Source organism: Ambystoma mexicanum, chromosome 5p, assembly GCF_040938575.1.
Source record: "Ambystoma mexicanum isolate Mex_15411 chromosome 5p, UKY_AmexF1_1, whole genome shotgun sequence".
NCBI lineage: Eukaryota > Metazoa > Chordata > Amphibia > Caudata > Ambystomatidae > Ambystoma > Ambystoma mexicanum.
In genome coordinates, this window is record NC_090930.1 from 1,313,288,066 (window position 1) to 1,313,315,881 (window position 27,816).

At 46.6% G+C, this 27,816-nt stretch overlaps 1 protein-coding gene across 4 annotated transcripts in view; it reads left to right on the forward strand.

The window, feature by feature from the left end:
- Positions 1-27,816, forward strand: part of LOC138481537 (uncharacterized) — a 1,141,930-nt gene that overhangs the window by 853,458 nt on the left and 260,656 nt on the right. For all 4 annotated transcript variants that reach the window (XR_011274268.1, XR_011274269.1, XM_069613714.1 and 1 more), the window contains exon 8: positions 4,868-4,948. Coding sequence is in view for 2 of the 4 variants with exons in the window: in XM_069613714.1 (XP_069469815.1) it covers positions 4,868-4,948 (81 nt within the window). In the remaining 2 variants the exon portion in view is untranslated. The remainder of the gene's footprint in view (positions 1-4,867; positions 4,949-27,816) is intronic.

Consider the following 27,816-nt stretch of genomic DNA (forward strand, 5'->3'; position numbering starts at 1 on the left):
GAAAATGAAGCGCGAACGAAAAAGAAATTGCGCGCACAGTTCAATGTAATTTCAGACAGTTCAATCAAAAAACTAAAAACATCTTTGGTCAGATAACGCTTACTTCAAAATAGATACTTAACGGGAAAACTTATATTAAGCGATCCTTTACTTATTTTGAGATTGTCTTTGAAATAAAGCGGCAAGGTCACTTAGCTCAGAGTTTGGTGACAGCTTCACTGCTAGACTTTCATACATTAACACTCCACTGCTGCTTCATTCTTTGACTGGACCAAAGTGCATAGGCCTCAAATGTTCGAGCTTCCTAGTTCCTGACCTCCTCAGCTGGGCAAAAGACAATGAAACACAGTTGAGAATGTACTCCAACTGACCTTGTGTAAACCCCAGCCAATTAGATCACCGGTTGAGACTTCCATCTTGGCTTGGGCAAGTGTTCACAATCTAAATTACACAGTTAAAGCCCAACTCCATGAATAAATATATAAAACACAAAATGCCACCTCCAAATATTTTACCCAGCATGTTCACATCATCCAGGGAATTAGCCACCAACACAACTTCAGTGTAAAACCCAGACCGGTGATTAAGGTCCTAAGTGATCTCAAATACCATGTAAGATGCCAAACAGGCAAATGAAGGTACACATTAATTACATCAACCTGCTGAAGAAATGGTGGTCAAACCTGGATTATTTGGTCATTGACACTGCCAGCAGCTCTTTACCATCTCCATTAGAAAGTAAAATAACTTCAATGGAGATTCTTGCGAGACTACCATCTTCTTCCAGAATCTACAAGACCTTGTATCCCACTTAACAGATATCTACATAGAAGCTCCTGGGTAGGTTGAATATTTCAAACACCATATTCACACTCCCCAGAAAGATTTAGTCTGTTTAAGACCTTATTGGATACCAGAGGCTAGCTGGGACATTAAGGAAATGTTGAAAAGATACAGTCTAGGGGCATAATAGAAATAGTTCATAATGAGTGGTCTTCACACATAGTAGCGGTGACAAAAACTGATGCCTGTTCTGTTCGACTTCTCTAAGGTTAAGGGCTTGTGCGAGTTTGACACATACCTGATATGAATAAAATGATGGAGAAATTGGATCCACCATAATTTCTTCCCTAGACCTGAATACAGATTATTGGCAGGTGTACTGTTCACTAAATATTGGGTGAAAACAGTTTTCATCACTGATATGTGCATCTCAGGAAATGCGTGGGTGCTGTGAGGACCTGAGGGCATCCTCACTTCTTTTCCCCTGGTATCCTACTCTCGGGTTGCCAGGGAAAGGCCATTGCAAGAAAAACCCTTTATACCCACCACCTCTGTGTAGGATTGGTCCTCAATCCTGAGAATCCATCAACATATGTCCCTAGGGTGGGAAGCCCTATTTTTCGGGGAAGGGTATGTGAGGAACCTGAGGGCGCCCTCACGTCTTTTCCCCAAGTATACTACTCTCGGGTGCCCAGGGAAAGGCTAGCGCTTTTGGATCCCGACCCTGGGTGTCGATATACGAGGGAAGATCACCTGGGTTGAGGAGACTTGGGGAGTGGGGAGAGAACGTCCTTAGGTGAGACATTGTATCATCCATTTGCCTTTCACCACAAACCCTCCATTCCATAAGCCTTTATTGGTTGATGTCAGCCCTTTCGCTCTGTTTTCCCCTACCATTCCCCAAAACACAGCAGCATGCTACTGGGACGAAAAAGGGGACAACTATAACAATATATCCTAATTTTATTAATGCAGGCCCATGTCAAACTCATGTGGGTACTGTGACGAAGACGAGGACACTTAGAACAGCACATCCTCATGTTGTAAAAGCGAACAATGATCAGCCCCAACCAAGTACTGGGACGAGGAGGAGGACTACAAGAGCAAAGAATGACTACCACTTTGATGGTGAGCAGTCTAGTCCTTTTTGGAAAGAGAATGGAGGGTGGAGCTTTAAAAGCTGGTATCCCAAAAGAAATGGAGTCAGCGGTGGGAGAACTCCCAAAAACTGCTATGTGCAGGCGGACCTCTCTGGTGTGGCAGTGTGGCAGGAGGAGCTCTTGAGACCCATGGAAAAGTGCAGAGCGTATGCAGCAGGAAACAAAGGCAGCAGAAGCTGGAGGTTGGTGGCAAGCCTTAAGGAGGCTGCCGGGACACGGTCGTGTGAATCCTACTTCACAGAGCAAGGACTGCTCTGTTTGTGCGAGCCACACGAAGGCTGCTGGTAGAAGACACGAGTGACCACAATGAGAAACAGAAACCTGTGGCGGCGGAAGACCTCACAGGGAGCCATAAAACCGACCAGTGAGTGCAACCAGAAAGGGGTTATACCGCCAGTAGGCGGTTATAGAAATAAAGCTATGGAAAATATGGATTGCTAAGCAAGTTAAATCAAATATCAAGCGTTTTTAATACTGAATGAAATGAAAGCAAGGCATTTTGAAAACCGAACGAAATGAAAACAAGTTAAAGCAGTTCTAAAGGCATTTTGAATAATGAACGAAATTAAAGCATGTGGGGAGCACTCTTGCATATTGAAAGGAGTGAAAGAAAGATTGTGAATCTTACTGAAAGGAAGTTTTTGAACTGCATTGAAATAATTGAATTAACTGAAAAAAGTGCTAGCAAGGAAAGCCAAGAGAGCACAAAGAGTTGCATGCATGATATGAAAAATCTAGCATTAGCCAAAGCCAAGAAAGAGCAAAGAACTGTATGTTATAAGGAAACAAGCATTGGCAAGAGCCAAGGAAACATAAGAAGGTGCAACAAGCACATCGGGCCAAATACGCCACCATGCAGTATTATGAGAGTGTGACACATGTGACTGAGGCAAACCTCAGTGCTGAGGAGAAGTAGTGGACTGATGTTAAAGGAAAAGCAGTCAAGGAAGGGTACCTGTTGCGTGACCTGTGTTATGGGTGGACCGTGTGGTCCGACAACTGCGCCTCGGCTGGGTGGCCCTTAATGGAAAAGTCACTGAAAACACCTATAAAGAAGCTTGTGTTGTGCAAAGACCTTATTGTGATATTGAAGTGAAGTGTTGTTTTGAAAGCTGGAAGATTTGATCTCTTGGCGAAGGGAACCCCTGTGCTTGATTAACTACTTTGAACTTGGGGAAGGAGAGCTGATCACAAGCCAAAGAGCTAGAATAAAATCTGAACTTAACTTTGAACACTATTCATTTGTGATGCTGACAACCCTACACATTGTATGCATTTAGATGTAAGAGCAAGTATAGGTTTTTGACACAGAAAAACATTTTACTTTGGACTTCCTGATGCAGACTATTCTTACTTTTCATTAGGAAGGAACATCCTTCTTTAGCATAGTTTAAGTTAGGCATTACTCCACCCTGCCTTTTTAAGTTAAATAAAACTTGGTTGAACAACTTGAACCTGTTGTCTGTGTCTGATTCATGATGCCTTCACAGTGTTTACATATATTACATTGCTATCCACCTCTTTAGAAAGAGCTTGTGGAACATCTATATTTGGTCTGTCTGACTCTTACCGCAAACCCCTCCAAATGTAAGCTACCCAGGTCTATGGTTAAACACTTTGACTGCACGTTGGGCAGTATTAAGGAGTGGCTTGCAGGTCAAAAAGCTAGCAGCATTACACTCAGTGACCATGCCTACCACCAAAACAGAGTTGCCATTCTTCTAGGGAATCTGAGCATATTCATGGGGTGTATCCCCTCCTTCTCTGAAAAAGCCAGTCTCTTCACTGACATGTTGAAGTTTTTTTTTCCCTAACAAGCTATGGTAGAACAAAGATTATACTGAAAAAAACTTATGGTGAAGAGAAGGCTCAAGAATCTGGTTGAACCGTTTGAAACAAACATTGCGTAGCCTACTATGTTCAACTTGCTGGATTTCAAAAAGGAATTTGTCCTAAAGAAGTATGCACCAAAAGCCAGATTAACAACCAGCATGTTACAGAAAATTGAGGAGAGAGAGCAACTAGTGCTGCATCAGAAGTAAGGTGATTGCTTGGAAATCAAGTGGGACATAAAGTCCTAAATGTTTACCTTTCAGGATGACGATTGAAACTCTGAACAAACGCAGATGTAATAGTAGTGATAAGTGGTTCATAAGGGGCCAGCCATACTCCTTCACTGTCCACCATCCAGAATAAAGTTACAGGCCAATATGGATTTTCTCTCGCAACGTTCTGTGAAAAAAAGGATACCCTCTAGCAAGAGCTTCAAAGAAAGGGAGAAGACATGCGATAAAGTCAGACTATCATCTTGGTTACGAGACCTGGCGGGGTCTCTGCAGCCCGGCTAGCTAGACCTTCATTTTGGTTAGCCTTATAGCTGTGTTTGTAACAAGCAAATAATCACTATAAATACACTTATTCCAGTCATTTCTGCAGGCTTCACCTAGCTACCCTGAGGCTCATATATTAAGGATAATGCCCCCTCTGGTCCTTCACTGATTATTTGGTGGAGGGGTCCCTAGAGTGATTGCTTGCTTCTGGTGCTTGTGCTGTTTGTAGTCACATCACTTTTATAACCAAGTACCAATGTGCAACCTCTGGCTATTAGCACTGTTACACTATTAATGCAGATTTTCAAGTTACTAGGGAATAATTCCCGCTTTTAGCACTTAATTTGACAACATTTAGGGAATCAAAATTCATGTGTATTATGTTATTGGCAAAATTCGCCCTTTTATCTGTTATTGCCACTGCGCCAACACTGTTGCAGATTTGTAGTACGAATTGAATGCAGCGATCTGTGCTTCATCTTTTAACTGTTCTTACATGCATGGTTGTTGTGTGCCTGCCACTTTATATACTACCTTCATGGTGTGGATTTTCTTCTACGCACATTAATGCCCTAACTTTTTGCTTTCTCTCAGGACTTCCCCACGGTCCCAATGTTCAACGTACCACCACTCCATGGTGGATTCATCTCAGGAGTCCCACGGGTGAATAGTGAGGTAAGGCGCCACAAGGATTTGAAATGCTAAGCAAGGTATGGCTGGAAGTCTGGTCTTATATAGGGAAGCACAAAAAATGGACGCTAAGATTCTAGAAATTCCTGTCAGATTGTAGCTTTTGGGGAAATGGAGTCCAGTGCCTGCATGTCCTCCAATGATATTCATATTAGCTCCAGCGCTTATTATGATGAGGTGGCTCCCTGGGTGGCTCTTTGATGTTCTAACGCACCTACAGATTATTCCTTGTACTCTTTGAGCGTCACACACAGTTCCCAAAAAAATCTCCCTTTTTGTGTTGGTCCCTGTCCATGAGGTATTCCTACAACCCGTTACCTGTGTGATCAAATACATGTTGAAACTTCCCTGCGAGTTGACTATTCTATTGTGTCCAACCCATGACAGTACTAACTCTATCTGGTAAACGTAAGGCCAACTAATGGCCTACATTATTTGTGAGATAATCAAGATTTATGAGGTCCTGCAGGAACCAACATTCAGCCCTACCAAGGGAGGATTGCATGTGATTCAACACCAGTTAGGCTGACAGTCTGACCTCATTTTATATACTGACTTTGTGGCATTTTAACTAAACAATCCCATATTGAGAGCATCTTTTTTGACTCAGACTATATACAAGAGTGACTCCAGTATACAGGTCTTTAGAGAGACATGTTTGGTCTGTGTGGTTGAGTGAAAGGTGGCCAGATCCACTATCAACTACTTGTCCCATACCTATTAAAGGGAACCATGAAGGACAAAGCTTACTCCCTTCTGGCATGGACATAGCTTACTCCCTTCTGGCCTGGGCACATCTATAAGTGACCATGAAACAGGACCATGTCCTACCAGGTTTATACTGGCCAAAGATATATAAATAACAGCGTGATTTTTTTTTACCATGTGTCCCAAACAGCAGAGGACCTCAGCAACCAATGATACAAGGTGCTGCAACCAGTGTTCCTCTGTCATTTACTGAGGTTCCATTCACTAGCATGGGTTGTATATAGTGGGATCCCTGATGACATCCAAGAGAGACAGAATATGTATATAACTATGGCGTTGAACCATGCTACAAAATTCCCACAGGCATTTTCCACATGTGATGATTGAGGTCCAAAGTGATCTCAAATACCAGATAAGACATCTGGACAGACAAATGGAGGAGCACTTTTATTGTATCAGCTGGTTGAATAAATGGTGGACTGACCCAGATGATTTAGTCATGGACACTGCCAGCAGCTCCATGCCACTTCCATTTTAAAGTAGAACAACTTCTACGGAGATCCCTGCCAAATTACCAATTCCACATAATAGAACCTTGAAGACCGTATCGCCCATTCTACAGATATCTTCTTGGAATCTACTGGGTGGGATGAAGGATTCTACCACCATCTCCACATTCCCCAGGAAATACAGTCTGTTTAAGCCCTTATTGGATACCAGAGGCTAGTTGAGACATTATTAAGATACAAGTAGAACAGATGCTGGCTAGGGGCATACTAGAAATATCTCATAATGAGCAGTCCTCCCACATAGTACTGGTGGCTAAACCAGATGCTTTATAGAGGTTCTGTTTGACTTCTCTAAGGTAAATTACTTATCCGGGTTTGACACCTACCCCATGCCCCGTATGAATGAACTGATGAAAACAATGGATGGCTTCTTCACAATTTCTACACAGAATCTAAATAAAGGTTGACAGGTGTCACTGGCCCCTAAACAGCTTTTGCCCCAGAGAGGTACATCACATGGAATGTGTGGGAGCTTACATAGATGACATTGTCATCCACCCCTTTAGAGAGAGCATGTGAAACATCTATATTTGGTCTGTCTGACTCTTACCCCCAAACTCCTCCATTTGTAAGCGAGCTATGGCCATGGTTAAACACCTTGACCTCACGTTGGGCAGTGGGATGATTACACTTAGTGACCCTATATACCATCAAAATAGAATTGTCATCCTTCTTGGGGCTCTGGAGTGTTCTTGTAGATGCATCCAATGGTTCTCTGAAAAAAGCCATTCTCTTCATAAATCTATAGAAGTTCACTGGACCTAACAGGCTATGCTGGAACAACGATTATACTGAAAACATCAAGCTTTAGTCATTTAAATTAAATATTGCACTACCTACCTTTATTCTTCATGCAGGACCAAAAATCAGATTAGCAATCAGAATGTTCCAGGAAATTGAGGGGATGATACAACAAGTGCTATATCAGCAGGACGCTTTTACCCCTAAAAAATAACTACCCCATAAATGAATTTGTGTACTTGGCAATCAACTGACACATCAAAGTCCTCATTTTTTGATCTTCTGGAGGACCTGGGTGTTCAATTTGCAAATTATGCCGATAATACGCAGATCCTCATTGAACTTTCCGGCAACTATCAGAAGGATGTAGATGGTGTAAACTACACCTATGCCAACATTCAAGCATGGATGGTAACTAACTCATTGGGCCTCATTACGACCCTTGCGGAAATCGAAAAACGATGGCGGAAATGCAATACCGCCATCGAATAGCGCTCAGTGCGACTATGACCCGTCACCGCAAAGTACGATGCCATTAGCGACACCGTAGTGAACGCCAACGCTAACTGCACCAAGTACGCGCGCGCGCGCCATGCCAAACCGCAAAAACCACCATGGCGCAAGGGTACGCGAATTCCGACCCTAGCGGACATGTACCCAACGCCATCAAGCACGGCGGAAAGTACCATTCCGCCATGGCGAGAAGTACGGCATCGCAAATCAACCGTAAACGGCCCAACTGAGTGCCTGTACACCGCTCCCTGCCCACATAGTACAACTCCCCGTAGGTGCAATGAAGTCACAATGCAACCAGTGAAATGTACAAGACACCCATGCATGCCAACGAACAAATGAATCTCAAGAGGGCCCAATGGGAGCTGCAGGGCACAGATGGCACGAATACAGAAGCCATTCCAATGGACATGACCACAGTCCCCCACCAAGAAACGCACGCAAACACAGGCACCTGTGACCAGCAACATTCCGAAAATCACATCATTCCACCAGTCCACCTGGCTGACCGGCATCTGTTACACAAAACCTAATCCCCCGCCCCTGAGCATGACATCATTCAAACAGTCATATTGGCAGCCCTCATCCCTGACCTCACTGGGCTTCGTAGGCAAACGCGCCCAGCACAGTACCACGCAACTATACTCCGAAGCTGGAACCCAATGCAGATCTCCTCACAATACATCGCTCCCCAAATAGGAACATGCCACATCACTTGCAAAGAAGAACGCTACACGGCCCATATCAGAATAGAAATTTAATGCACAACAAAATCACCAAGGCCATACAGCCATTAGGCCATGAACTCCAAAACACATTTCACCATTGTGGGCTGCATCCGCAAGAAATGACCAGCTACTTCTCGTGTGACGCCCTGTTCCTTCATGGTACACAGAGCCACATTCACGTACGAAAAGGCAACATGGAAGCGCACAGTACCGCAGGGCCGTCCCAATGGGGAGGCACTAGTCCAGCTGAAAGGCCGAAATGTTGCTCCGAGCCACTAGTACTGCGTAAGGGCATGTGGCCCATTGGCGATCGTCCCATAAGATCGTAATGCTGCTCCACTGATTAACACGAAGCAGCAGGTGTCGGGAGTAAAAGCCATCTGCAGGAGTGGCATACAGATGGCAGTGGCAAAAGGGGAGGAGATACCTGTCAACCAAAAGAAAAGAAAAAGAACAGAATGGCCATCAGAACTACATTCGAACAACTCACTTCAATGATCACACTAAATCCACAGCCATATGCATGCTAGCCCACTCCAAAGGATCATCACCACCCCAAAACCACTTGCGACTCATAACTATCTATATCGAGGTGGAAACACCATCACACACGAGTGTACCTGTGCATGCGTCTGTGAAAACACAATCCATCAGATGGGATTGGTAACGTGCATGGACACAAGTGTCTGAGGGCGCGTCGAGACAGGGAGGGCTCAACAAGGCCAGATAGACGATGGTCCCACTATGGCAGCCCTGCATCACATAGCGCAGGGGAGGCGGACAGATTCCAAGAAGCCCTGTACATGGCAAACTCTGTATCAAATCATCTGTCCATGCATCCATTCATCATTCCCTCATCCCTGGATAAAAACGCCTGAATATATACTCACATAACATTAGAAATATCCATTGAGTCTGTGCGTTATGCAGCCTGCAAAATCCACAGTGCCCCAGCCCGTAATTCCAGTGTAGTGAAGTAACATGTATTTGGGAACGTCCGGCCTCATCGCCCACGTCGCTATTGCGCATCCCAAACTATTCATATCAATCATTGCATCCTCGCCATGGCCCCTGTCTCAAGGACATTGAACAATAGAACGTTATATTTGCAGTCAGACCTGTGGGCATCTCCTCGCCGCTAGCTGATAACCGAAAGCGCCGCCCTTCGAATTCCTCATTTGCAACATCACGTCGAAAAGGCATCTGTGGCCGCTTGAAATCACAAATTAATCCATCTGGAGCGGCTGTGTGTGAAAATGGCAACTGCCTTCACTCACAAATGGGACGCCCCGCCCGTCGTTGCAACTCGGTACAGTGATGCATGAGGGCCCACCGTTACTCGAGTACTACGTTCCACTGACCCCTCACAAGTCTGTTCGCGACTGCAAAGATTGCATGTGAAACAATGGGACCATAGCCGAATGAACATATCAACCAATGTTACACGGCCATCGGGTACAAATACATGATTGCAATAGCAAGATGCCATGCGTCGAAGTGCAGCGTTGTGTGCGGGACGTGCTCGGCCAAAGGGGAGAGCAGCTTGCACAGGTGGAATGAATCACCACAGGTGGAGGCCATACAGCCTGAAAACACATAAATTGCACACCCAGTCTCCTCCCACAACCACACCCACTCCGAAATGCTACCGGCAGGACTCGCGATGTTGGCCCTGGGGGACCTGATAGCACTGCAAGTACTCCAACTCCAAGAAGAAGACGAACACCAACTACAACCGGCCGCACGGAGGAGACGCAGGAGGAGGAGGAGGGCAAGGCAGGGCCAGCAAGGGCCGCCAGCACAGCCACTACCACCACGCAGGCAGCCCGCAATCCCACGCCTCCGAGCACATCCGTTCAACCTCACTGATGAGCAGATCCACACCCTCTACTGTTTGGACCGGGACACCATAGCCGCCATCGTGGACATGACACAGGCTGACCTTGTCAGCATGATAGATAGCCCAACCGCCATCCCACCCCTACTGAAGGTGGTGTCTGTACTCCACTTCCTGGCCACAGGCACCTACCAGCACACAGTCGGACAGTTGCATGGCATTTCTCAGCCACTGTTCTCACGGACACTATTGCAAGTGCTCGATGCCCTCCTGCAGCACGCAGACGACTACATCTCTCTACCACGCTCGGAGCAGGAAATTACCAACACAAAAGTGGGATTCCATGCACTTGCCGGCATACCGGGTTGCATTGGTGCCATCGACTGCACCCATGTGGAATTGGTCGTCCCACATGCCATGGAGGCCCAGTACCGCAACCGAAAACAATTTCATTCTCTGAATGTACAAATGGTGTGTGACTCCAACAGGATCATTACACATTGTTGTGCCCGATTCCCTGGATCAACCCATGATTCTATGGTCCTGAGGAACTCTACAATATCACGCTACATGGAGCGACACGCAGGGAACAGATCCTGGCTACTCGGTGAGTCTCATTTCATGCATGATGATGTGGGGTATGTGATTCGGCAATGACCTGGCAGGAAGGGGGGGGGGGTGTGTGCGTACGTAGCAATGGCATTCCACATTATACGTTTATCGTCCACATACAGGTGATGCTAGATATCCACTGAAGAGATGGCTCCTCACACCAGTCCGGAACCCACGGGACCAGCATGAGGAGGACTACAACCATGCCCACTCACGTACCCGTGTAGTCATAGAACAGGCATTCGGCCTACTGAAGACTCGTTTCCGCTGCCTCAGCAGGTCTGGCAGGGCACTCCTGTACCGCCATGAGAAGGTTGCAAAGATGGTGATGGCATGTGTCATGCTCCACAACATGTGCGTACGTAGAAATGTGCCCATGCCCCCTGACGCAGAACTGCAAGCACCTGAGGATGGTCATGATGAGGGTGGGGATGTGGCAGCACCTCAAGGAGTCCCCGAGGCACAGGAGGGCCGTGACATTCGTCAGCATCTCATTGATGCATGCTTCTAGCACTCACGCCTGGTGGCTGATACATGGACACGGTACTCGTGGCACTGTGTGTGTCTGGTACATGCACAATATGGACTGTACGCCTATGATGGCCTAGTACACAAAGATCATTGTCCACACATCTCATTGGTTGATCGTGCATTGTTTATGGCATATGTGATATCATGTTGAACACCCTATCGACCCGCCACCCAAGTGAGCCCAACACACCCCCTCCACCCTCCTACCTCCCCCCCGAACACCAGTGTCCAAAGATGCTCATTGTCAGTGGGCAGTCGCTATTGCAAGCCCCCTCTGCGGGTATCAGGGGCACCCCTGCCTGTGGAGCGCAGGTTCCTCCCAGATCTACGTTGGGGGCTGCCCTGGACGGAACTTGCAACGGATGATGTCTCTGCCTGCTCACGTCCATGCATGTCCCTAAGGGTTTGTGAGAGCTCAGTGAGCACACGGCGCACTGCGGCAAGTTCGGCACATACGTCTTTGGACGTCGCATGCAGTTCCCCCCTCAGGCTCTCGGTGCTTCTCTCCATTTGGACTCTCAGGCTCTCTGTACTTCTCTCCATTTGTGCCCTAAGTGTCTCAGTTGATGTTTCTATGTCTGCCTTAGTGCCCCCACATTCATCGGCATGGTCCTTGAGGAGCGTGGCCAGTTGCTGCTGTTGCACGATTAACTGGTCGAGGGACTGTTGCCTCTGCTGGGCCATGGCCATTTGCGGTGGTGTCACAGAGTGGCTGTTCGCCTCATGTTGCCCTGCCACAGGGCTTGTGGGGGATGGCCAGTCGTCGTCTTGTGGGTGCTCCTGCGTGGTATCCTCATGTTGTACGGGATGGGACAGACAGGGGGATTGGGACAGGTCATGGATGGATCTGACTTCGACATCCCCGTCTTCTGTGTCGGAGCATGCTGCCATCAATGGGGTGTCACCTATGGTGCTGCTGCCACCAGAGGCAGTGCCTTCTGTGGCATCCATTGGGGGGACCTGTGGTGCTGATGTTGTGGGCATGCTGGCTGCTGGGGTGCCTGTTGGAGTCCCCTCCTGTGTGCTGCCACTTGATTTGTGCTGCTGCCGTGTCTTGATCCGTGCAGCTGAGGTGGAGGGTCTTTGGCCGTTGGTCTTGGCCCTCTTTGCAGGTGTGCTGGTAGGGGTGTCCTGATGCTCGTCGTTTGGATCGGACCCTGTGGTGGAGTAAAGGAGGGCGAGGGTTATTAATGGGTCTGTGGGAATTGGAATGGCATTGTATCACATGCATTGGGGTGGTACCTGAGGGTGATTTGGGTCGGGGCCTTGGAGGTGGTTTCATTTGTGTGTGGAGTGAGGGTGCAGTTGTTTGGCAGCCTGCAGTTAGGGTGTGCCTGCTGCACGTGTAGTGGGTGTTTTTGGGGTTTTTAATTATTTATGTATTTATTGTGTGTTTTAAAGTGCGCTATCAGGCCAATGTGTGTGGACGTCCTCCTGGCCATGTGTTTCTGTTGCACTATGTGGACACATGGTACTTCACATGATTGGACATTGTGGATTTGGCATTGTTTTATTTGGGCCACCTACCTGATTCTTCGGATGTCTGCACTCCTTTCTCCATCCCTCCGACTCCCTCTATACTCTCCATTCCAATGGTGGAGGCACAGATTTCTTCCCAGGGGGTCAACTTGATGGGTGATTCCGATCCTCCCCCGGTGGCTGTGGCAATGTTGCGGTTGGCAGAAAGTATGCTACGGACGCGTATCCGCAGGTCGTCCCATCGCTTTCTGCATTGCTGTGGGTTGCGGGGTGCGGTCCCCACCGCACTTACCCGCTGTGCCACCAGAGCCCATATGGCCTTCTTGTTCGCAAGTGCCGTCCTGGTCATTTGCGTGGAGAAGACGGCGGCGGCATTCTCCTGGAGGGTCTCTGTTAGCACGGTGAGTTCCTCACGGGAGAAGTGGACCTGCCGCTTGCGGTCGCACGCTTTCTTCGCTGCTTTTCCCATTTTTCTTGGTTTCGCTAGGGTGGATGACGGGTTGGGGTGTGTCTCAGGGTAGTGTTTTTAGTGGTTGTGTGGATTTTGTGGTTTTATGGGTGTACGGCGGGATGTTTCCCGTTCCGGGCCCATGTTTTTACTTCCGTTTCCGTATATTTACGGTCACCGTACTTTCCGGTTGGCGCTCACTGCGGTGTCCGCTAAGATGGGTGGCGGTATTGCACCTAGGGCGCAGTACGGCGGCGGTTTGGGCCGTTTTGGGGTCATTTCCGCCATCGCGGACTTTGCGCTTCCGCCATGCCGTGGTGCTCGTGCCCGATGGGTCGGAATGGGCCGCACTTTGCTCCATCGTGCAATGGCGGAAACGCTATTTACGCTGTGGCGGTCCGGTCTGTCACTTTCCGCCAGGGTCGTAATGTTGTCTCTTAATGACTCTAAAACAGAGCTACTTATCCTGACTTCCGGCCCTAAACTGAAGAACTTTGCCCAACAGTATGAATCCTTTGCTGTGGTGGGCAGTTCAATCTCCTTGAGTAAATCAGTGAAAACCTTGGAAGTAATGCTTGATGCTAATCTCTCCATGAAAAATCAGGTCTCTCAGATCCGCTCATCTTGCGGATATGTAATTAAACTCTTACATCAGCTTAGACCTTTTCTTAGCATTTCCAACAGATTGGATTATTGTAACAGCGTGTTAATGGGGACTTCACAGGGGAATCTGAAGCAGCTACAAACTGTGCAGAATGGTGCTGGCTGTGCAGTCTTTGGCCTAACTAGACAGGATCATGTCACCATAGTCCGTAGGACACTGCTCTGGCTCCCAGTGAAGCAGAGATTCAAACACAAGATTCTATCCCTCGCCTATAAATGCCAAAATGGGAAGGCACCACTTTATTTCATCAACAGATTAACGAGGAAATCGTCCAGCAGAAATGTGCGCTCCTCTGATACCGTTCTGTTCAACCAGCCGAGATCCCGCGTGAACATTTTCGGCGATTGTAGCTTTGAATTTAACGCACCACATGAATGGAATGCTTTGCCCAAACACTTTAAAACTTTCCATTCATTACCTACCTTTAAGAAACATGTGAAGACACTTATTTTTAATCAACCTAAATAGGACTCCCCTGTAGTGCCAGTCTTTTTCCTCTTTCAGCACCCTACAAGAACAGAAATAAATAACTAAATTATTACCTTGCAGGATGACTATTGAAGCTCTGAACAACCACGACTGCAGCAGTAGTGAAGATGTGTTTCCCAAGGGTCAATCTATAATCCTTTACCATCCAATTGCCTCACCTAAAACAGCATCATCATGGGGTGACCATTCACAAATGGTTAAAGACCATCCCCACTGCCTCCATCACCCATGCCTCATTGTATTCACTGTTTGCATGTCATGCTATCAACCTATGCCACCCAATACTGGCAGAGGGGATGTGGTCAGCTTTTGGGCAGTCTGGTTATGGAAGCCAGGCAAAGGATAATGCCTCTTAGCCTCTTTGCCTGGCTCGCTGACCTTCCCCTGTATGAGTTACATCCTTATTCTGATGGCAGCATTGATGACCTTTGTATGTAATTATGTTGACTTCCATACTCAACCTCCCCCTTGTCTGCCTATGCTCTACCCCTGATTCCAAACATCCTACTGTTCTGCCCTTGGTAGTGCTTTTGATGGGCTTCTCCTCCCCTCATTCTACTAATATGGCCTAGTGCTGCTGACCTGCCCTATTTTTTGTCTGCCTCTAATAGTGCACCCAGGCATCGCCCCTGAATATCCATAGCTTCCCCAGGTTGGCCTACTTACACCCATCCTTCTTACATCCCGCCCATCAGTTGCGGTGCTCTCTGAAACCTTTCTCAATGCCACTCTTTAGCAGATATAGAGTGGTGGCTTATCCCCCTGCTGCTCAGAACCCATGCCCTACTTCTGTACCCACTCCCCACTTGCATATACCTTGCCATCACACCCCAGCCTGCTGCCAAACTTGCTCCTCTTTTAGGGATTCTCAGTGAATGTGAGCCTAGGTTGGACCTTACTGCTGTGGCTATTACAGGCAGACCGGTACCCCTCCACCTTTACATTACTCCATAAGTGAATGTAAAGGCTCACTCCCCGACTTACCACTACAAACTCATAAAATATAACACATCCCAGTAGGGAATGAGACTAGTAGAACAGGTTGCAAGATTAATTAGTCTTTCTATAAAGTTGGCATCCAGAGAACTCTGCTGCCTCGAGAGCGCTCTGGCAAACAATACACGTCCATGGAATTATAAAGCCAAACAGCATCATCAATTACGTTATTAACATAGGGTACGTCATTAGTACAGGATAGGTTGGGGATCGATGTTACATATATTCTTGTAGGCACTGCTTCTTCTGGATAGGCTGCCTAGTTGGCGGGTGGGTGAGCGTCACGAGGGCCAGCTGCCCGTGTCCCAGAGGGGTGAGGGTTAGGTCACGATGAGATAGAGTTGACACTAACTAAACTGGCATGAGAAACTACCACTAGACATATAATAAATGACAATCAGTAATACACCTTTGAGTAAGTCTTTGCAAACCTATAAATTGCATTCACGTGATTACATCGTCTTTCATTGAGACTTTTTATGAGATACAGGGCTTAGGGGTCTTGTTCGACATGATAACCTGGGTGACTTGGTGGTTCTTAGCACATCAAGGCAAATGGGGAGTGTAATGGTATATGTTAGTTTTAGGACGCAATATACTGTGACAGAGGTCTGGATTTAGCGGGGGCACTCTAGGGTGGGCCACACAGCAGGTTCATACCTCTGGTACATCAAGAGAATATCTTAGGGGGGCACAGGGTTACAGTGGCAGTAATTTTCCAACAGTGGGGGCAAGAGGGTAGGAGCAGGTTTGTGGAGATGGATGAGCTACAAGTCATGGTTCGAGCCGGTTCACACACAGGACAGTGATCACAGAGGAAGAGTGAGATGATACAGTTTAATATTTGTTTCAATTATCCTTGGGGCATCCGTGAGAAAGGGATTTGAGAAACTTTCAGACAGTGAAGAAAAGGTGGGGGCCATGAGCGCGCTGTGCGTCGCACTACAGAGGGAAGAGAAGCCTTTTTGTAGTATCAGAGTGCGGCCTAGTCCAAAGATTGAGTCGAGAGCACACAAAATAGAAGCCAAGTGTAGCTCGCAATATCCCCACCTATGCTGATGTTAGCATAAGGGCAATGGAGGCGTCCTCCGCTAGTGCGTGAGCAAGTGGTCCTGTTTTGTGTAGAATGACCGAGGGGGGCTCAAACGGCCCATCACTCCCACACATTCCCCCCTTTCGTTACATCTAAAGTAACAAACTATTCTTTACGATTATTTTCATTCCGATAGTACTCTGCTTCTTGCACTGCTTCATCCCATGCGGGCGTCCCTTTGATTGGCATCCAAGTCCTACAAACGCTTTGTGAGCTATGACCCCTTCTGGAATATTCATCCAGGTCCACCCAGACCTCTCTATACCACTGTAATTCTCGCGGATCTTTGATTGTGGTGTGGCATAAATTATCCACCCTATCCCCAGGATGGCTGTATACTGCCATCATACGATACTTAGATGGACCTGACTCCCCAGTTTGGACTTGTGCATCTTTCACATTTTGTACCGTTGTCAATTTGCCCATTGTTACCATCATCATTGCAGAACCAGGCATTGATTTTGCACAACATCGAATTCCCACCTGGCACACACAGAAAAATAGCAACAGGAACACAGTGAGTGGGACAAGCATTTTCATCATCACGCCAAACCAGGACGGTATCCAATTGAAGAAATCGTCGAACCAGTTGCTTGGCTCTATTCCTCCCTCCTTCTTCATTCTTTCCCCCAAGCTATGCACTGCCAAGATTACATGGGAAAGGGTCCCATTGTCCGCGTCTTCAAAAGGTACGAATGTACAGCAGGCACTCCCGATTTCTTGGCAAACACTGTCGTCCATTGCTGTGAGGAGATCTAGGACGTACCGGTTCTGCGTTGTCATTAACCGCAAGGCGCGGAGTTCCACCTTGATCACCTTGAATCCTTCTTCAGTGTCGTTGGCCAGTTGGATCTGCTCCCAGCTGACGATCTGCAGCCATTTGGCGTTTGTTCGCACCTGAAGTCCTGGCACCAGGAGGGAAGCGAAAAATGTTTCGGCAGAGTTGAAGAGCTTGTATTTATCTGGAATCTCAGCCAGGAGTTCTGATCACTTGCTGGAGATGTAGTTTGATGACCTTCTTTTGCGGGACACTCTGTCTTGTAGTTCATTTTCAGACAGAATGTGGTATGTGGAGGGCTCTGTTGTTGCTGACTGGGGTGCTGCCGATATGTCAGCCGAATTTTTGCCCCCTTGGATATGGCTTTCTGGAATCACCATTAATGCCGAATGCAGACTGGCCATGGCACAGGTACCCCTCCATGATGGTGGGAGATGCAGGTATGCTTGCTTACCACATACCCAATGCAAGTCCATGAGTGCTGCTGTGCCCCTTTTCATGTCTGGAATGATGATTGTTTTGTTGCATTGTCCGTTGGAGCCTATCTGTACCTTCCCTTCACCATGGAAACAAAGTTCATGTGCAATTTCTTTCTGTGTTTTGATGGGTTTCTCGAGAGCTATAACCCACGTGAGTTTTGCGATGTGTTGGGACTAGACCGGAGTGCATGTCTCTTTGACCCATTGAAAGTTTTCTTCCGTTACACCTCGCAATGCCTCTGCTTTACACGTGATTGTCTCATCATGCCACTTGTTTTCTGTAAACCGGGTCCCTTTGATGACAAAAAATGGTTCCTTGATGCAAATCACTCCTTGTGGCTTACTCATGCAGGTTTTTTCATTTCGCAGCATTTCTATTGTAACTGTGTGTGACTGTAAGGTGCTTCGAATCCTACACAATACTAGATGAACTAAACACTGGGCATCCGACAAGGGCACTTCTTGAGGTATAAGAACTTTGGGTGTGCCAGAGGCATGAGGAATGAGAGAGCAAACTTAACAGCTCTCATTAGTTGCGTGTTTAACTGTTGCGCTCATGTCTGAGTACCATTTGTTAGATTGATCCGGGTGGCGGGGGTATTTGATCTCATCTAATCCCAGGCCATGGTATGCATCATAACTCTTCCATCCCGCCCCCCTTTTTCACCTCCTGCTCCGCCCTTGATTATTATATAGCATTTTTAATCTATGATACTTTATAGGAAAAATGTTTGCCCATGTTGCATCACTCCGTTCATTAACATTTTGCCAGGACTGTGGTACTGAAGGATCTTGGGTGGTTGGGGCATTGGGGCTAAAGTACATATCAGTGCCATATGTGGTCGGTGCTGGGGTTGCATGTGTATTTGTATGTGTCAGGTCAGGCGTACTGAACAGGGAATAATCACCAACATATTCATTGGTTTCATCATCACTATCGAAACCCATAGCAGCATATGTAAGAACAGGGGATTTGACAGTTCGGTTTTTATACAACGTAGTAAGATTATCATTTAGGGAAGCATTATGTGACCAAATTGTCTTAACTCCAGCCCATATAAGGCTTGACCCTTCTTGTTTTAGGTGTACCCCACTCCTCCCCTCTTTCATATCCCCAAATATGAAAGTCCAACTCCAGTACATGCCTAGGCAAAATAACATCACAGAAAACACTATCGCTACAAAATATAAACCGCAGTCAGAGGTATAATATCTATTAACTCTATTGTCTACCTTATCACTATCTAAAATGTAGTCGTTGTTAGTGAGGGCCCTCCTCTCCGTCATATTTCCACCTGAAGGGGCTATATAAAAGGGTTAAGTACACAAAAATACTTTATATATATATAAGACTGTGAACAAGCCACTGGGTTGTGGCGAAACGCATCAGGCTGCCGTCTGGCAAGAAACTCTCACTGGACAAATTTAATGGATTTTCTAACTGCAGCAAATGAAAAATAAAGGTTGTTTTAGAACATACAACCGATGTTGCAGTGTTTGCTGTTGGCTGCCCGTGATTACCATCTGGTATTTGGAACACTTTTTTGTGTGGAGTGCTGCTCGCCTGAACAGTGTCTTGATATATATTGAGACAAAAAGAGGAAAGAATGAACCGCACTCTCCGCGGTCAATTGTAGGACCATGGTCAAGAAAAAAATAGCACAGCTCACGACATAGTAGGGGTATAGGTCTGAAGGTATTTAATGTTACCAAAAAAAACAAAAGTACAAAATACGGCTGGAAAGCAGTTGCAAAAACAGAGGCAGGACGCCCGTGAGCACGACCCGCACACAACGCGTTTCGCACTCGACTGAGTACTTGATCACGTTAAGAGACGAAGGACTGGATCACCTTAGTAGTTTGGCAAGTGCAGTCCTTTTGCTGTTTCACTAGAGCTCGATGGGGGCCTGGACAGATGGAAAGAGCGGCGGCCATGATGGAATGGAAAGGCAAAAATAGGCCCTACTGTGAGCCAAATGGCGTTACAGTAATTAGAGCACTATAAGCACGTTGATGGCAGAAATAACCATAACGCATAATCTATTGCACGCATTCCATGCCAGGCGGACCCACGGTTCCACAGTGCCCCCAATGTAGTTTACAATATTAATAAGAGGTGGTAATTAATAATACAAAGACACAGTTGAATGAATAATATAACCACCCACAAGGAAAAAACCCATCTGTTAAATTAAATGGTAATATAGCAACCGTCTTACAGCCACACAAGAAAATATATGACAGATATCTGGATCATCATAAAATACAGGTATAGATTTCTAATACCAGTAATGTAAGAATAAAGTGCATGTTCAGGCAGTTATAGCAACACATTCTTGTGCAAAAATGCAGGCCCAAAGTGACAATAACAATATATGTATAAGATGCAACTTGCAGCATACTGGCAAACGAGATAAAGTGCAAGTGCACTCAGTTGTAGCAGCATAATGGAGCGCAAGTGCGCAAAACCAAGGTTGCAATATAAAAATCTATAAAAGTGCACAATACAAAATGCTGGCCCCATTAAAAGATGAAATAAGGTGCAAGTGCATAACAGCATAGTAATGTGCAAATATGCCGGGCCATGATGACAGAATCAATAATAGCAAAAAATTGCGAAGTATCGACATCATTAAAAGAAGACATAGCAGCCTCAAAATGTGCAAACTTGTAAGAGCCAGAATGGCGGCATTGGACATATATAAAATGACACGGTCCATAGCTGGCCAGAGAAGAGGAGATGATATGAAAGATACCAGAAGTCATAGATCCAACATGGGCATGGAAAGCACGGAATAACTAATATTGACAGAAAGTAGGAATGGTTATTGGTACTAATGTACAAATCAAACAAAAGAGACAGCTGTGAAACTACATGAAAGAGAAGATGAAACTACAAGAATAGAAAAAGCAAAAGGACGACAAAAAATATAAAAAATAAACAAAAACAGTAAAGAGCTGGAGTCCCATCCAATCGTGCAGCAGCAGATAAAAAAGTTGGACAGACAGAAGTCTGAAAAATAAAAGCACCGATAAAGTAAGGTGTAAAGTAATAAAGATTTCTACCACTACGTTAGCTTGCAAGTGATACATCGAACACAGTTTGTGTTTTACTCCTAACAACGTTGTCACCTCCTTGAAGAGGTCATTTACAAAATGGGTGCGGTTATCTGACCTGATCACATCACATATACCCCACCTGGAGAAAACCTCCTGTACCAAAAACTTTGCTGCACACTTTGCGTCGGGGTGGGCACATGGTCCAGCTTCCACCCACCATGAAAAGGGGCACACTATAACAATGAGGTATCTTGCCCCATTACATCTTTCTCCCATATCTGCATAGTCAATGTGGAGCTCCCTGAAAGGTCCTACGGGCCGTTGGGAGTGTTCCTTGTAATGTCCTGAGTGTCACACCTGAATTATATGTTTGGCATGTTGTGCATTCTATTGTTCATTTCGATGATAAGTGCTCCTGTAAATTGGGGACAAACCATTCTTCCTGAATGTCTGCTGCAATATGTTGTTTTGTCACATGCGTCGGGAAATGTAGTTGTTGAAATGCTATTTAGTTCCACGGACATGACTACTTTTCCTGTCATTTCCTGTCACCATATTAAATCTGTGGGTGACTGCATCCTCTTTTTCCCTATAATTCTTGTTCTTCTGGGGGTGCACGTCTTTGTAACTCTATAATTTGCAGTATGGGAGTGCAGTTGTACCCCTCTTCTTGAGCTTCTTTGTTTTGTGTTTTTATAATGCATTCTAGCAGTTGGGGACATTAAAGTAGACTGCTTCTTTTGCTGCGGCATCTGCTGCCACGTTCCAGAGCGAGATCGCGTCCATATTGTTGGTGTGTGCTTGGCACTTTACCAACGCTATTATTGACGCTTCTGCTAGTGCCTCAATCAAATCGTTCAATAGTGCTGCATGTTGTACAGGCGAGCCATCCGCCCTCCTGAACCCTCTTCTTCGCCATCGTGACAACCCGGAATGTACCGTCATTGTCACGTATGCCAATTCAGAATATATTGTCACTGCACATCCTTTGGTTGCCTCAATTAGTGCAATCAATTCCGCTGCTTGTGCTGAATAGTGTGATGAGTGGCGTTTCTGTACTATAACTTTGTACTCTTCTCCTTCTATTCTCACTACTGCTGCCCCTAGTGTTGTTCTCCTGTCTCACTGTCAATTGATGCTCCCCCATCCACAAAGTATATCTCCCCTTCTTCGAGGGCATTTTCACTTGCTTTTGGAATGTCATCTTCTTCTCCCTCATATGTGGCACAATCATGTGCTTGCATGTCTTCTACAGTGCAGGGTTCTGTGATGAATGTAGCAGGGTTACACTTTTACATCTAACTACATGGACATTTGGGCTGGATATTATTATTGCAAAGAGCAGTTGCTCTTTGAGTAGTGAATGTTGATTTGGATCTTTCTAGAATTGCAAATAGTGAGTGCTCCGCATACTGTGTCACGGAACAACACATCACAATTGTGGCGCTTTTCTCTATTGCGAAGGCCGCTGCTGCGAGAGATTGTTCGCACGCAAAATGGCCCTGCATTACTGAATCTAGTGTGCTGCTGTAATAGGCCAAGGGCTTGTGACCTAGTGATGTTTTCTGTGTCAACACTGCTGTCATCACTATTCCGTTGCAGTGTGAAAAGAGGTAGAACTCCCAGCCATAATCGGAGTTTGCTAAAACTGGTGGGTGTGTTATGAGGTCTTTTAATTTAAAGTATTGTGTCATCATTTCATGTGTCCATTTTATTGGGGCGCTGTTCTTTTGTGCTGCTTTTAATGCTTGCAATAACAGGCGTGTGTATGCTGCATAGTCCAGAATCCATGCACAGCAATAATTACATATGTCAAGAAATGTCTGCATGCACTATCTTGGGGATTATTGCGTGACATATTGCTGCTGCTCTGTCAGGTATAATTCTTTTACCATCTTTTGAAATCAACTGTCCTAAGTATAACACTTCTGCTAGGCAGTATTGAAGTTTACCCGCCCTTCCATGAGGCACCATTTTCAGCTCCCTAATCCACCATAAAGATGAATTGCTTGCTGTCTATCTCCGCACCCACCAGTGGTTCCTCTTCTGCACGTTGGGTAGTTGATAGGACTGGACACGCAAGTGCTTTCTGTGGGTTGTCCTAATCTGGGTATGTCTTTGTTACGGGACTGAAAAGACATTGTCCCCAACTATAGCTACACCGCTGAAAGGTGCTGGTGTGCCATTTGCAGTTGTTGCAAATATATTAGTTTGTGCATTTCCCATCATATGCTGACGCACTATTTGCGGTTGCATACCTTGCTGCTGAGGTTGCTGTCTAGTTGGCATTTGTTGTGCTCTCTGCGGGTACTCATTATAGCACTGTTCGGGCTGCCCACTCCCACCCATTGGTAACCCATGGGGACTTCCTGGATGTGGGTGACCAAATTGTTGCTCGTTTCCCTTATGAGGTGGCCCTTGATAATATCCCATCGGTCGCATCCGGCATTCTCTGGGAAAATGTCCCCACCTCCCACAATTCCAGCATGACCCTTGGGTTCCTCCCCTCATTCCTTGTCCTCCAAATCCTCTATTTCCCATCCCACCAAATCCTCCTCTCTGTCCCTGATACCCACCTCATCCTCTTGCGGGTCTGCCCTGCCACTGGGGTCCTTCGTATTGCTCTTCTCCCGCCCATTGTTCTTGTCCGTTTGCAGACCAAGATGCTGCCATCCTCGCTGGTGTATTTCCTGACCCCTCCTCCCCTTTCCCCTGCCTTTCAGTGGGTAGCGCTGAATTGATTGACGCGACCTTCACTCATTTATTCTGAACCAAATTTTCTTCGTCTGCCAACCTTCTTTGTGCTATCTCCTTTTCTCTCTCTTTGATCCTCCATCAATGGTGCACTATTATGCTCTGAATCTCCGGCCACCCTTTGGCTTCTATCCCAGCAATTTTATCCAAGGCATTCTGTACCTCCTTTAGGAGCCCCCGTTTAATTATAAAGTAAAACAGGGCAGTGGATTGGTACCACGCCGTGCCCGTTTCTGATCTCCACATGTCCTGCACTCAGAGGATGAATTGCACAGCCTCTTCCTCCTCTCCCATAGTGCATTGCATTACTAGATGCAAGTCTGGGGTGTCTGGGAAGGTTCTCTGCAATGCATCCCATACTTGCGCCCTCACATTGTTGAATGACGATCCGTCATGATGGTCACAATTTATTGTTACTCCCGGGAAATAGGCCTTCACCCACACTCCATCTGCTTGATCTCCAACTGCAGACACTAACAAACTTTTCACATCCCCTATAGCCAGGGGCACTCCTGCCGTGTTCTTTTTGAATGCATGTATCCACTTCCCCACCTCACCCGAAAGTGGAGGGAGTAGTTTCAACAAGTTATTTTTGTCCATCTGTGCCCATGGTATGTAGTGGGGCCTCCCAGCTCACTTATGTATCAGAGGCATCTGTAGTTTGGCCTTACCTCCTTTTTTACTTACCGTTCCCTACTTTGCATTGCTTAACAACATGTTTTCTAACCTTAACCTCTGTCTCCCTTGCCATCTAGGGAGCCCTCCTCCATCCTCTGGGTCCTCCCGTAATGGAAGCAAAAATCCTGCCTCTGCTAACCCTTCTTCATACTCATCTAGATCACTCCATACTTCATCTATCTCCCTATCTGAATCTCCCTCTCCTTGCCATTCTCCTGCCTGGTCATCTGCGGGCCCTGCTTGCACTATTCTTATTGGTTTATCAGTCAAATGGAAGAAGAACTCTCCTGATTGCCACTCATGTTCTGGCCCCTTAGGCGCATTTCCCTGTGGCGGCGGCGAGTGTGTAGACCACCCTGCTATGCTGGGTGGAGGCCTCAAATCTCTGGCTACGCTGGGTGGTACTTCTCCTCCCCCGGCAACATCTGTCCCCTATCACACAGTGCTCGTCAGGGCGGTAGGTCCTTCCGAGGACACTTTTTTATTTACGTCACTGCTCGGGGATGTTTCTTCAAACATCCTCCATAAATCTAGTATTTCACATCTGTTCTGTAACTGCTTACCTCGGTACTTTGCTAACAAATAGTTTGCTACAAGATCTAACACCCTTTTCTGTATTTTTTCACTGTTCAAGAGGAGGTATTGACAAATATGTGCTGACGTGTCCGGGGTGGTCCGAGAGCATCCGTTCATGGTCTATCCACATTCGGGGCCGCACCCCAACCAAGCCGTGACCCGCCTTGTCGAGCAGTTGGGTATTTTCAAAGATGATGGTGACCCTTGGAACCTTTCTTTTTGTGCGCACACTAGTCGACCGAGGAGGCAATGGTTTTGCTGGGGGCGTCCCGGATCTCGCTGCATGGCACAGGGGCCTCTCACGGCACACCCTTCACGATCACATTGCGGGGGTCACCAAATGTAAAGGCTCACTCCCCGACCTATCACTACAAACTCATAAAATATAACACATCCCAGTAGGGAATGAGACTAGGAGAACAGGTTGCAAGATTAATAAGTCTTTATATAAAGTTGGCATCCAGCGAACTCTGCTGCCTCGAGAGCGCTCTGGCAAACAATACATGTACAAGTAATTATAAAGCCGAACATCATCATCGGTTACGTCAATAACATAGGGTACTTCATTAGTACAGGATTGGTTGGGGAGCGATGTTACATATATTCTTGTAGGCACTTTTCTTCCGGATAGGCTGCCCAGTTGGCGGGAGGGTGAGCGTCACGAGGTCTAGCTGCCCGTGTCCCAGAGGAGTGAGGGTTAGGTCACGACGAGATAGAGTTGACACTAACTAAGCTGGCATGAGAAACTACCACTAGACATATAATAAATGACAATCAGTAATACACCTTTGAGTAAATCTTTGCAAACCTATACATTTCATTCACGTGATAACATCGTCTTTCATTGAGACTTTTTATCAGATACAGGGCTTAGGGGTCTTGTTCTCCTTGATAACCTGGGTGACTGGGTGGGTCTTAGCACATCAAGGCAAATGGGGAGTATAATGGCATATGTTAGTTTTAGGATGCATTATACTGTGACAGAGGTCTGGATTTAGTGGGGGCACTCTAGGGTGGGCCACACAGCAGGGTCACACGTCTGGAACATCAAGAGCCTACCTTAGGGGGGCAAAGGGTTACATTGGCAGTAATTTTCCAACAGCAGCGGCAAGAGGGTAGGAGCAGGTTTGTGGAGATGGATGAGCTACAAGTCAGGGTTGCCACATTACACTGTCAGGTTCCCACATTACTGTTCACGTCTAAAACATGTTATCTGTAGGTTTAAGAGTGGTGGGCTGTTAAAGGATTAGGCGGGTAACTGGGAATTAGCCTTGGTCAGGGTGGTGATGACTTGGGTATATGGAATTCTTCCTTAATGTTTCTTTCAGGAAGCCTTTGTTTCCTCAGGGAAAGATTGGGGCTCAGCTCAGCAGCATTGATTGGCTAAGGCTGTGGTGAGGTAGTTTGGAATGCCTTTCAGAATTCTAAACTGTCTTTCATTCTAGTTATCAACAGAGCAGATCGTTGTTTCCTTAAGTTCCAGTTATCTTAGAAATAAAATACTTCAAAGTGTAAATAGGTATTATAGAAGATTTCCCAGTGAGTAAATATTATTGAGATACAAAAGAGAAGCAAGTTTCAAGAATCATCAGCAGTTTCATCCAAGAAGAAAAGGTTCAAGCCAGCAGGAACAGATGAAGAAAGCTAAGTGCACTGCTATTTCCTAATGTTAAATGTTGTTTTCAATAGAAGAAAGAACATTGTAACAGTAAAAGCATCCTTTTCTTAGTTTGAACTTGAAACAAAGTCATCATTTAAATGAGAAGGAGGTTCAATGTCTGTTAAGGAAGTAAGCATCGCACGCACTGTATTTTTAACATTCTGTTACTGTATTTTTTTACTTGTGTGTAACAGTACTAATTGATGCGAGCGGTCGCGTGCCGCTGGGTTTACTAACGTAAACATAAAACAGGCGAAAGGGCGAGGTGATTCCTGTTTGGCTGTGGCGAGTGGACCTGCAGTATAGGAGAAGGAGAAGGAGAAGAGAGAAGTCTCCCTGCTACTACCTGTTATTCACCTGAAGGTGCGTGTGCCTTTAAGGATTGTCAGGCGACTGACTACTTAAGGCCGCCTTGGACGCCCTTGCGGCGTAAGCCCTGAGGCGAAAGGGCGAGGTGATTCCTGTTTGGCTGTTTGGCGAATGGCAGTGGCAAGGTGAGGCTCTTCCACTAAACTACAAACTCTTGCAGAGCCCAATATGATCGCTGGCAACACAACCCTCCTATCCCCACGGACTCGAGCGCAAACAAAGCGCTGTGCCAGGAACGAGGACGCTATGGCAGAGAGATTGAGACAATCCCAGGCTAGTCGCTATTACTCCTGTGCCTCGGACTCTGAAGAAAGATCTACTCAGGTACTTGATTATAATGATTACATTATTACTGCTGCTGGCGTGAACATACCACTGTTCCTGAAATGGCTCCTCAAATTGCTAGTGATTTACAAGTCTTTCACGAGACAAATACTGACTTATCATGCACAGAAAACATTGCACTTACTTCGTGGATTGATGCTGTGCTTGTACCGAGTGCATCGCGGCGGCTGTCGGGGCTCTACTCTGGCCTCCAGGAGGGGCGGGGTGACTCCCTGACGAGTGGAGCCGTGCCGGAGTGCCTGTCTGCCTTGGCTGCGTGGGCCTGTTGAACATGTCGGCGGGTGTGATGTACCCGTGGCGGCCGGCTTGGTGGGAGCGTGCTTCCTGGTTTGGGCTGCGAGGCGGCCGGGGGGCCTGCGGCGCTTGAAGCCGTGCGTGAGCTCCGCAGTTTGATTACTGACTGCGTCCCACCACGGGTCTGCAGTTTCGAGGCGACTCGTCTGGCTGGTGAGGAGGCTGTGCTTGCAGTTGACGATGGGGGGGGAAGTCCCCTTGGGTTCCGGCTGCTTGATCGGGGCTGCGGTGGTGCTGCCATTGCAGCCATTGCCGGTTCCATTAGTTCTTGCTGCTTCGAGTGAACAGCTTACTCAGGTGGAAACGTTCGGTACTGCACCCTTGTCCGATGACCGTATTCCTGCGTGTAAAGACGCACACGCCTTTCCCAATACTGCCTCTATAGACCTCTGTTCTGCCGTGATGCAGAACCCCGCACAGACACCAGTAGCCAGTTCCGAGTGGAGAAATTC